Genomic DNA, 11,505 nt, shown 5'->3' with positions numbered 1-11,505 from the left:
TCAATAACTACCATATTCATATATTCAATGATTGAAAGAATGGCTGCTGGTCGTCATGTACATATCAAGCCTGTGACTTTAACACATTAGCATTTTAGTGTCAACTAGAAATACATAAATGAACAGATTCTGTATGGGGTGAACTAATCTTTTCAAGCATAAAACAACAAATTATAAATGTTATGTCAGCTTCCCAACTTTGAGCATGGCTCCTCTGAAGACACAATGATGTCACTTCCTCTTGATCATTATTAAAGCAAAATTATTTGAAGGCAAATAAAAGGTGGTATCAAAAAGCACTAACATATTTATCATGATTTATACCTTTAAAACAGATCAATTAAAATAAATCAATAGATCACTAGATTGCTTGGATTTAATGCATATTAAATTTAGTTGATCTAGTGATCTATTGATCTAATTTAATTGCTCTAGTCCTTCTGTAGCCTGCGTTACAATGCATGTACTTCTTAAAAAAATTATAAATATTTATGTATACATATCTATAGCCTAATATATGCTTTCAGTATGGTTTGCAATTAATTTTTGCATTAAAATATTTAAGCATGCAATACATGCTATAACATGGAGTGACTTGTTTGCAAGTATTGCATGACCATAGGACAAAATGTATGGACAGTTTGACTTGTAAACTCTATTTCTGAAACAGTGAAATAGCGCCTCCCTGCGGCCATCCCTGGAACTGCAAACGTGTCGTGAAGCGACTCTTCATCACGACACTTAATACTCACACACGGCAAACGCGTTTTTAAAGACAGATGGGTTGTCATAAATGCAAGCTAACGCTTTCAACCGGCTGGATTGTCAATATTTTGCAAAATGGGCATAGCCGATGAGGCTGACCGGACTCTGTTTGTCGGGAACCTGGACCCTCAAATAACAGAAGAAGTTATATTTGAGCTGTTTTTACAGGTGTGTGCGTTGATTAGCCTGCTAATGCTAGTAATGGGCTGCTGCTGTTGTTTTGGTTTTAGTCCGTCTGCAAACGATCTCATTAAAAGCAGCAAACAAGCACAATGGTGTCGTTTTAAAATGTGTTTTTGTAATTGCTATCAGCCCGTGTTTCTTTGCGGGAGTTCGAAGTAATTAGTTTGGAGCATTTTTGAACCCGTTTAAGAACAAATATGTTAAATTGTTGTTGTCTATGCAAATACACTTTAGCTCTTGTCACTCAAGTCTTTATTTTGATTAATGTGTCGTTCATTTACGATTAAGGCAAGCCATTTTAACACCAATATCGCCATAGTTCCCCAGTTGATTAATCGCAGAACATTAAGGCAAATATTGACGTCTGAAATACAGGCTTCTTTTATACAAACGATACGTTATCTCATTAAATAATCCCGAATCTGCATACATTACCGGAACATTGGCTTACACCTGGTTCAAAATGCTCGTTTTATTATAGTTACATGTTTTCTACAGAGGTGATTTTGTAAGTCTCTTTAAAATAACGTCAGCAGCCAGGGAAAAAAAATAATAAAAAAAAAAAGTCGCAATTTTTAGGAATAAAATGTGACGTAAATCAAGCAAATTATGTATGAACAAACCCCTCTGTAAAAACCATCAAGATATTAAATGGGAATAAGTTACATGTTTTAAGTTAAGTTTCTGGATCAGTACAGAGAAAATGCCTCTAAAGATATGTGTTTTAATTCAAATCTACAGACTCTAGTAGAAAAGTGTAATACACATTTAAATGTGTATTTTGAAAGTAAAATAGCATCTCAGAATGGACCAGTGCATGCAAAAAATATATATTTTTCCTGTAGTATCTTGTCTTAAGTAACATTAATCAGAAGTCTCACCTGTATTTCCCTTTCCAATAGGCTGGGCCGTTGATCAAAGTCAAAATCCCTAAAGACAATGATGGAAAATCAAAACGGTTTGCATTTGTAAACTTCAAACATGAAGCGTCTGTGCCCTACGCCTTAAACTTGCTGAATGGAATCCGTCTCTACGGACTGCAGCTCAACATACAGTTCAGAGCCGGTAGGAATTTCCTTTTTTCTTTCTTGCTTTATTTTGTGTTCATTAGTCATTTATTACTGTATCAATTCAACACACACACTTCATGAGTTCGGAAGATTTCCACCATAATCTTGAGAATCATAATATTGAGTTTCTGAAAAGAAAAAACAAAAGAAAATATATTATCAAATATATTTTCAGTCCAGCAGTGCAAGAACCGGATTAATGGTCATCTCAATCTGTTTTGTTTTTAACAGGCAGCAGTCATATCAATCAGGAAGGCAAAAGTCCAGCAAACTCTCAAAACCCCAGTCCAGCGAATACACCAGGTCACCGTGGTGGAAGGTAACCTTTTATTTTTAAATGCAGTGATTCAGTGCTTCTGTTTACACCTGCTCTGTCTCAAGTGATCCTGTTTACACCTTGTATTAACGTTTATCTCAAATATGTGTCCTGGGACCATTTGTGATCGCATTTCATCATGTGGAGGGTTTCTGATTTCATGACTACATCAGTCATATACTATGTTCTTAAATCTTAAAAGTTCATCAAAAATCTTTAGGGGAATAATTTATCAAGTGTATAAATAATATTAGTGTTGTGCAGAATGATTATATACACTACCAATCAAAAGTTTGGTGTGATTTAAATTTTTAAATATTTTTGAAATACATCTCTACTGCTCACCTAGGCTGCATTAGTTTACTTAAAAATACACATTGAAACCAGCAATATTGTGAAGTATTACATTTACATGTAGTCATTTAGCAGATACGTTTATCCAAAGCGACTTACAAATGAGGACAATGAAAGCAATCAAAATCAACACAAGAGCAATCATATATAATATGCTATAACAAGTCTCAGTTAGCTTAACGCAGCACCCATAGAAAGGTTTTTGCATATAATAAATAAACCAAGCTAGTGTTCGAGGCTTTTTTTGCTTTTAATTGTGTAATCAATAAAAAACAAATAAAAAACGCTAGCCTCTCTAATCTTTTTGTGTTCTATTTATTTATTTTTAAGAAAACAAGCAGTTAGTAAATTAATAGAGTGCAAGTCTTAAAGGGACAACGTCTTTTTTAAAGAATATAATTAGAATAGAGATTGCTAGAGTTAGAGGGTCAAATAAAGATGGAAGAGATGTGTTTTTAGCCGATTCTTGAAGATGGCTAAGGATTGAGTTGGGCAGGTCACACCACCAGGAGGGAACATTTAATTTAAAAGTCTGTGAAAGTGATTTTGTGCCTCTTTGGGATGGCACAATAAAGCGACGTTCACTTGCAGAACGCAAGCTTCCAGAGGCACATAAGTCTGAAGTAATGCATTTAGGTAAAGGGGTGCAGAGCCAGAGGTGGTTTTGTAGGCAAGCATTAATGGCTTGAATTTTATGCGAGCAGCTATTGGTAGCCAGTGCAAGTTGATAAACAGAGGTGTGACGTGGATTCTTTTCGGCTCATTAAAAATTAATCTTGCTGCCGCTTTGATTAATTGTAAAGGTTTGACAGAGCTGGCCTGAAGACCTGCCAAGAGAGCATTGCAATAGTCCAGCCTGGGCAGAACAAAAGCTTGAACAAGGAGTTGTGAAGCATGTTCCGAAAGAAAGGGCCTGATCTTCTTGATGTTGAATAAAGCAAATCTGCAGGACCGGGCCATTTTAGCAATGTGGTCTGAGAAAGTCAGCTGATCATCAATCATAACGGCAAGGTTTTGGGCTGTTTTTGAAGGAGTTATGGTTGATGTGCCTAACTGGATGGTGAAATTGTGATGAAACGATGGGTTTGATGGAACCACAAGCAGTTCTCTCTTGGCAAGGTTGAGTTGAAGGTGATGGTCCTTCATCCAGCAAGAAATGTCGGTTAGACAAGCTGAGATGCGAGCAGCTATCGTCGGATCATCAGGATGGAATGAGAGGTAGAGTTGAGTGTCATCAACATAGCAGTGATATGAAAAGCCATGTTTCTGAATGACGGAACCTAGTGATGCCATGTAGACGGAGAAGAGAAGTGGTCCAAGAACCGAGCCCTGAGGCACCCCAGTAGTATGATGTTGCAACTTGGACACCTCACTTCTCCAAGATACCTTGAAGGACCTATCTGAGAGCTAAGACTCAAACCACTGGAATGCATTTCCTGAGATGCCCTTTGCCAATAGGGTTGACAGGAGGATCTGGTGGTTAACCATGTTAGAAGCAGTGGACAGATCCAGCAAGAACAGTATTGAAGATTTGGAATCTGCTCTTGTCAGTCTTAGGGCTTCAACAACTGAGAGCAAGGCAGTCTTGGTTGAATGTCCACTTCTGAAACCAGACTGGTTGCTCTTGAGGAGGTTGTTCTTTGTGAGAAAGGCAGAGACTTGGTTGAACACCACTAGTTCAAGTGGTTTTGTAATGAAAGGAAGAAGGGAAACCGGTCTGTAGATCTCTAAAAGAGATGATGGGTTAAGGGTGGGTTTCTTAAGTAGTGGGGTTATATGAGCCTGTCTAAGTGCTGAGGGAAAAACACCAGTGTGAAGGGATATGTTAATGATGTGACTGCGTGCAGATACAACTGCAGGAGAAAAAGATGCATGTAGGATCAGCCTAGTCCTTGCTGAAGAAAAGTATTAATTTCTTTCAAATAAATAAATAAATAACCTTTTAAAAAAAGGTCTTACTGACACCAACCTTTTGAACGGTTAGTGTTCTTGGTTCTAGGGATTTTAACCTGAACTGATGTAATCTTCTATTTTGACAGAACCCCTGAGCAGATGTGCTCTCCATCCTACTCCCCTCCGCAGCATATACAAAGATCTTTCTCTTCACCTGACAGTCAGCAGAGACAGGCGATGGTGAGAACACCTCTTCTAACACTTTTGCTCATATTCAGATTGTACATTCAGAATTCTGCTAATTAATGCCATACCAGACGTACATTTTATTGCTGATGGACTTTCTAAAGGAAGTTAAAAAAAAAAAAAAAAAAAATTGCTGAAACTGTACTCACTCTCAGAAATGTAGCATTCCATCTAGTGGTCGACCGATGTTGTTGTTGTTTGGCCGATATAAAGCTGATATAATTTTATTTATTTTAATTAAACTTAAGAAATTTGATTTGAAATTATTTGAAAATCGATTTAAAAAAAATAAATGTTTAAGATAAATATACTTATACTTTAGATGACAAAGTATTTCGCATAAATAAATATTTAATACAAATATAATTTAAATTGAAGTAAACACTGTAACCAACATGGCACTCAGTATTTTGCGGCATAATTTGAAAACACAAGTTTAAAGTTTGTCGATCGCACGTCTCTAGTAAAGCTGAAATCTCCTCCTGTCCGCATTCAGTTGGCACGGATCGACCGTCACACAGAGCGCATGCGATCATGCAGGATACAAATGCACACTTCATAAGATCTCACAACTGGATTCGACTAAGTTTGTAAAATGAAATGTTCATTGGACATTCAAAGGTTTGTTTAAATTTTGTAAATGCGTATTTGCTGAATGTTGACGGCAAACGATAAATTATTATAATGTCTGCCTTTCTATTACTAATAATATAAAAGCAATCGTTAAAATCCTCTTTATTTTTTTTAAATCCTTTGTTTAACCGTTCTATCTGATTATTAGACAGACTTCTATCCGTTTTAGACAGAGCTGTTAATGAAGAGAGCAAACGAGGGAGAATGTGAGCACTGTGTGCTCCGGCACTGCCGTTCTCAGCGTCGTCAAAATAAGTCCAGCCTCGAACGCATCGGCCAAACAGGGAAAAACTTATCGGCCGATATTATGCCTTTTTAAAATATCGGCCGATAAGTTTTTCCTGTTTGGCCGATGCATTCGAGGCTGGACTTTTATTTTGACATTTATTTGGACTTTAATTTTTATATATCAGCCTCGGCGATATACCGGTCGACCACTAATTCCATCACTTGTTCACCAATGGGGGCCGTCAGAATGAGAGTCAAAACAGCTGATAAAAACATCACAGTAATCCACAAGTAGTCCGCACCACTTCAGTCCATTAAGTCTTGTGCAGCGGCGAAAAGCTGCGTGTTTGTAAGAAACGAATCCATAAAGACATGAACTCCACACAAAATACAAGTCCTCTATCTATAATATTGCTTTCTCCAGTGGAAAAGTTATCTCATCTGAATCAGGTGAGAAATATGCACAGATCAAATACTGTTTTCAATGGTTTAAATTTGGGCTAGTAAGCGATTTTTAAAATGTTTTAATCTAATTAATTACATGATGTGGTGATTTAATTAATTGCACATCAAATTTGGCTGAGAAATTACTCCCAAAAGATAATTTAAAGTCATTGTTGTGTAAAGTATCAAACAGACATTACAAAAAGTAGCTTCAGCAAGAAATATTTAGTTTGAGAAAATGTATTACATATACTCTTTTAGACCATGAGGTCTATGACACAGTTGTCATTTTGGGTGGGTGAACTATACCTTTCAATAAGCTATTTTATTATTAGTACTATGGAAATATGAAATCACTTGTAAAATGAAATGATACTCTAAATCAAACTTTTAGTTTGCAAAATTGAGCAAAACAGACAATATTGTGTCTAAAACAACACTATATAAACTTCTTACTTGCTGATCTGTTGTATAAGATCACTATCACATTAGCACTCGTGTGATATTGTACTTAGCCTATTGCTCGTGTGATATTGCTTAACTGTATGTGAATATGAGACAAACTCAAACAGAGGCATTTTGCCCCATATTTTGAATTTTAGGGACATTCTAACTATAGCCCCTTTCGCACTGCTTTAGTTCCAGAACTAAAAGTACAGTACTAAAGTACCGGGACGATTTTGTGCGAACTATTTCCCAGTGACAGCGACGTCATTTGTGCGCGGCGTTCAACAACGAAGACAAGGAACAACGGCGTTAACAACAGGAGGATGGAGGACGCTGTGATCGGAACTGTGTTTTTGATGTCTCTCGCGGGTTTCACAATAATGGACATGGAATGTTTACACCATTCCTATGGAACTGTTTTAGACCCTACTCTAAAGTAGGAGCTAATTTAGTTCCTCCAAACGGAGTTCTGGGAACTAAAACAGTTCCTAGTTCCTGCGGTGCGAACACACCAAAAAGTGGGTCGTTCCACAATTAGTTTGGGTACTATGAAAAGGTTCCTGCGGTGCGAAAGGGCCTTATGTTCTATAGGCTCCATCACGCAGTGAGTTGTTGCCCTGCCTCATATTTGTCATCGATCAACTGTATGGAATGTCAGATGACCCACGTAGGTCTGGGGTGGGGCAAGTGCATTAAATGCGTCAATTTTAATGCGTTATTTTTTACTGTAATAATCTAATTAACTTATTAAATTACCAGCCCTATTTTAAATTAAAAAACTTATTTCTGGATTTGTTTCTTACAAACATGCAGCTTTTCGCTGCACAAGACTTGATGGACTGGAGTGGTGTGGATTATTGTGATGTTTTTTAAGAGCTGTTTGGCCTCGCATTCTGACGCCATCCATTCACTGCAGAGGATCCATTGGTGAACAAGTGATGGAATGCTACATTTCTCCAAATATTTTCTGATGAAGAAAAACTCCTCTACATCTCATCTTACATCTGCTAAATGACTAAATTTACATTTATGTTCATTATGGCTGTCGCGCCGATGCCAAAAATCTTGGATTTTTAATCCAAATAACAAAAATAACATAATTCAAACAAAAATCTTTTTTATTTTTTTTATTTAAAAAACGCGCCGTCATTTCTAAAATATGCTCTTAAGCATTTAAAATAATCACTCACTTTTTTTTTTTTTTTTAAATAGATTAACAACATGTGGCAGGTTCAGATGCAGCAGTTGCTCCAGCTCAATGGAGGTGTCCAGCAGGGCATGCAGCAACTGCACGGTCCTGCAGAGAGTAATCACTGGCAACAGGATCAGTCCGGCCAGCGTGGTCATCGCCACTTTCAACAGGACAATAACAGCTATCATGGCAGAGATCAACGGCAAGGCAACAGCGGGAACAGCTATGACCGGCATCGGCGCGACAGCCAGCGAGGTGACTTCTATCACCATGATGACCGCAGCGGAGGACACAACAGAAATCACCCTCCTGAAAGACGGAGAGACTCTAAAGAGGGACGATGGAAACACTTTTAAAAGCATTTTAGTTCCCCTGTAAGCATTTTTTAATCAACTCTTTTAATAACCTTTTGTTATCCTCCTAGAGTTTTAATTTTTGTATTTTGTGGATCGCATCTCAACTGTTTATATAAAAAAAAAAAAAGTTAGCAGTACAATTGTACTGCAAAAAAAGCTAATTTTTGACATGAGGTAAAGGCATTTAGACTAGAAATTGTTTGTAGAGATGCAAGAACAAAAGGAAACCAGTAATAAATTGGCCATTTTGTGTGCTGGCCTGTTTTAAATGTATATTTTGATCTCAGGGGGATACCTATGTTTATATAATTTTTATTTTGAAGAATGTACTTTTTCAGATTTTTCTGTACAACAGCAAAATGCATAAAAGAACAAAATATGGTAGATTTGTAATTTCTCAGGATTTCTCATTATGAAAAATTGAAAACTGTTTATCAAACATAAAATCACCTGAAAACTAATGTTTTTTTTTTTAACTGATTTTATTTACTTCTACATTCCTCTTTTGGGATGCTATTAGGATAATGTTGACTAATTCATCAAGGGATTTCAGTAGTCTATAGGTGGCGCCATAATGGAAGCATGCATGTATAGTCAAAAAAAACTGCTTCTGTACATTTACTTATAAGCCTATATATGGATTCTAATACAGGCTTAATAATATATTGTTTCAATAATGAAAATGTAGGGTAGTATGCAAAAGTGGGACAGTTATTGAATGATTTGCAAATGAGTAAAATCTCTTGATAATTGTTAACATTTTGTTGAATTCGAGTTCCTGTTCATATTAGCCTGGTTGTCATGCTGGTTTTTTGGAACATGATAACTGCTTTGGTAATGGTCAGGTGGTCTACCAGCTCTAGCTAGTCTACCTGGTCAGATCCCACTTACCTGAACGTTACTTCGTTAAAAGGGTGGATCCATACAATTTTGCAAAAACACATGCTTTTTTTTAAGACGACCATCCAATCAATATCTAATTCACAGTTTGTTGTCCTTTATTTGCGTTCTTTATAGAAAGTGTTCTCACTTGCAAATACAATCCGGCAGGGATTGTAGGTGGGGGGAGTGAATAACCAACACACTCTCCACCCTCAATACCATGAGTGAGGTGAGACCCTTGAGTAAGGCACCGAACCCCCAACTACTCCCCGGGTGCCATTGGCTGCCCACTGCTCCGGCTGTATGTGCACTTGAATGGCTTAAATGCAGAGCACAAATTCTGAGTATGGGTCACCATACTTGGCCACACACCACTTCCCCCTTATTCTATCACACAAATGAAAAATTCAGCAGAATAAGACGTCATGACATTATATATTAATCAAGAAACGTACTTGCCCACTTGTATAAACTTCCACCTTTAAATATAATTAAATTGTAAAAACTAAATAAATAGACCCATTTTATAGTACGTTTTAAACCTAAAACATGAAGGCCCAGTTTCACAGACAGGGCTTAGACTAAACCAGGATTAAGCCATAGTTCAATTAGGACATTTAAGTAATTTTTATTAACATGCCTTAGAAAAAAACATTACTTGTGTGCATCTTGAGACAAAACAAAGGCACTGATATGTTTTAAGATCAAGCAGTGCAAGTTTATTTCGGTTGAAATGGCTCAGATTTACATTTTAGTCTGGGACTAGTTTTAAGGCTTGTCTGTGAAACTGGGGGGAAGTGTTTAATCACTGGAGAGAAAAAAAAAGCCATGTACTACAATTATTGTTTTTACTGTAATAAATGAATAGCAACCATAAATAATAAAATTATAAACGTATTGCAACCACTTATGCATTTAGAATGTTTGTCATTTTTTCTTTCTATGACGAGGCTACATGTTTGTAAAGGTTTAATTAGAACTTGAACTGGAACTTTAATAGTCGTGATACAGTTAGGCATTGACCTGCCAGTGGTCGCGCTACAACAACTCCGTGAAACCAGGCAGCGGACTCCTTTAATGTCCGATCTGAGGTCATAATCTGCCCTTCCGAAAGTGCTTTAGCTGCCATCAGCGGCTCCCGGTCCATATGAAGCCGAACATCCCTACAAAGCTCCTGGATCCAAAAGCTCGCTGAGCCCCGAGTCTGTGCATTAATCTGCGAAGGATCGGGTTCTAATGAAGCTGCTGTACTGGGAAACGCGTTACTGAGGAGCTCAGCCTTTGCGCATTCACTGCTTAATGGATTGAGCTGCTTGGCGTCCGGGATCCAGAAAGCGGAGGCTGCTTGTGGCCCTTCACCACTGCCAGCCTTTCACCACTCTATTAAAATCCATATGTTGTTGTATGAAAATAACTATATAATGTCTCTATAAGTAGCCAATAGGCTACGATAGGCCCATGTAGCCTATAACTTTTATTAAACTTTCCCCACTCCAAGGATGAATAAAATAATCAATCATAAAATTAACAACCTTTAAAGTCTCTATCCTTTTCTTCATTTTAAGTGTTGAAATATTATTAAAATCATATTTTAATAAATGCCTGTTACACACAGAGAGAGATAATTTTGAAAAATACAATTACAATTATTTACATAAGACATTTTTCCAAAAAAAAAAAAACATTTTAATAGCACACAAACAACAAAGAATCCAACAATTTTACATGTACATCTTAACACTTAGAGTTTGCTTTTTACAGTTACTCTAGAGAGATCTATCTATCTATCTATCTATCTATCTATCTATCTATCTATCTATCTATCTATCTATCTATCTATCTATCTATCTATCTATCTATCTATCTATCTATCTATCTATCTATCTATCTATCTATCTATCTATCTATCTATCTAATCTCCAGTTCACTTCGCAGGTGCCATATGAACCCACTTCCCACTGTACAGTCTGTTTATCTTGATATTCTGTTGTATCCCTCTGTTTTAAAGCCAGCAGCAGTTGTTCTCATTTCTTCCCTTTGATCAAGGTCTCCAACCAAAAAGAGCTCAAAGCTTTTCCAGTGGAGATCTCTATATTTCCTTCACATAATCCCTCACTCTTTGAACTCGGCTGTTATCTCGGATCCTCTGCGAGTTATATTTACTCTCATACATGGGAAAATGATAATCATTTGGACAGCGGACACACGGCTCTGAAAAGCAGAAACCCGACACTGAGCTCGATGAAGGAGTTCAGTGCGCCACCAACATCAAAGCCATCTGTAATAAGCATCATAATGTCAAACAAAACTGCTGCTGCTGTCTGGAAAGAGCTGTCTTTCTCACTCGTTCTGTAAGAAAACCGAGAGAAAGGTCTGTTCACCTCCATCATTTCACACGGTTAATACTGTCTGAACTTGATATGAGAAACACTTCACGAACACCTGTCGATTCTGCCTCTTATTTCACGAAAGACACTGCTGAATTTTTATTTACAT

At 37.1% G+C, this 11,505-nt stretch overlaps 1 protein-coding gene across 1 annotated transcript; it reads left to right on the top strand.

Annotated features, from left to right (window-relative positions):
- Positions 1 to 731: 731 nt before the first annotated feature.
- LOC306842688 (RNA-binding protein 7-like) lies at positions 732 to 9,912 on the top strand. The gene is made up of 5 exons (XM_079373698.1): positions 732 to 933; positions 1,851 to 2,013; positions 2,250 to 2,337; positions 4,728 to 4,821; positions 7,792 to 9,912. The coding sequence occupies exons 1-5, from the start codon at positions 841 to 843 to the stop codon at positions 8,125 to 8,127; spliced, it is 774 nt and encodes a 257-aa protein (XP_079229824.1). The 5' UTR covers positions 732 to 840; the 3' UTR covers positions 8,128 to 9,912.
- Positions 9,913 to 11,505: the final 1,593 nt, after the last annotated feature.

Source organism: Barbus barbus (assembly GCF_936440315.1).
Source record: "Barbus barbus genome assembly, chromosome: 23".
Lineage (NCBI taxonomy): Eukaryota > Metazoa > Chordata > Actinopteri > Cypriniformes > Cyprinidae > Barbus > Barbus barbus.
The sequence above is the reverse complement of the archived record's forward strand: the minus strand, read 5'-3'. Positions and strand labels throughout refer to the sequence as shown.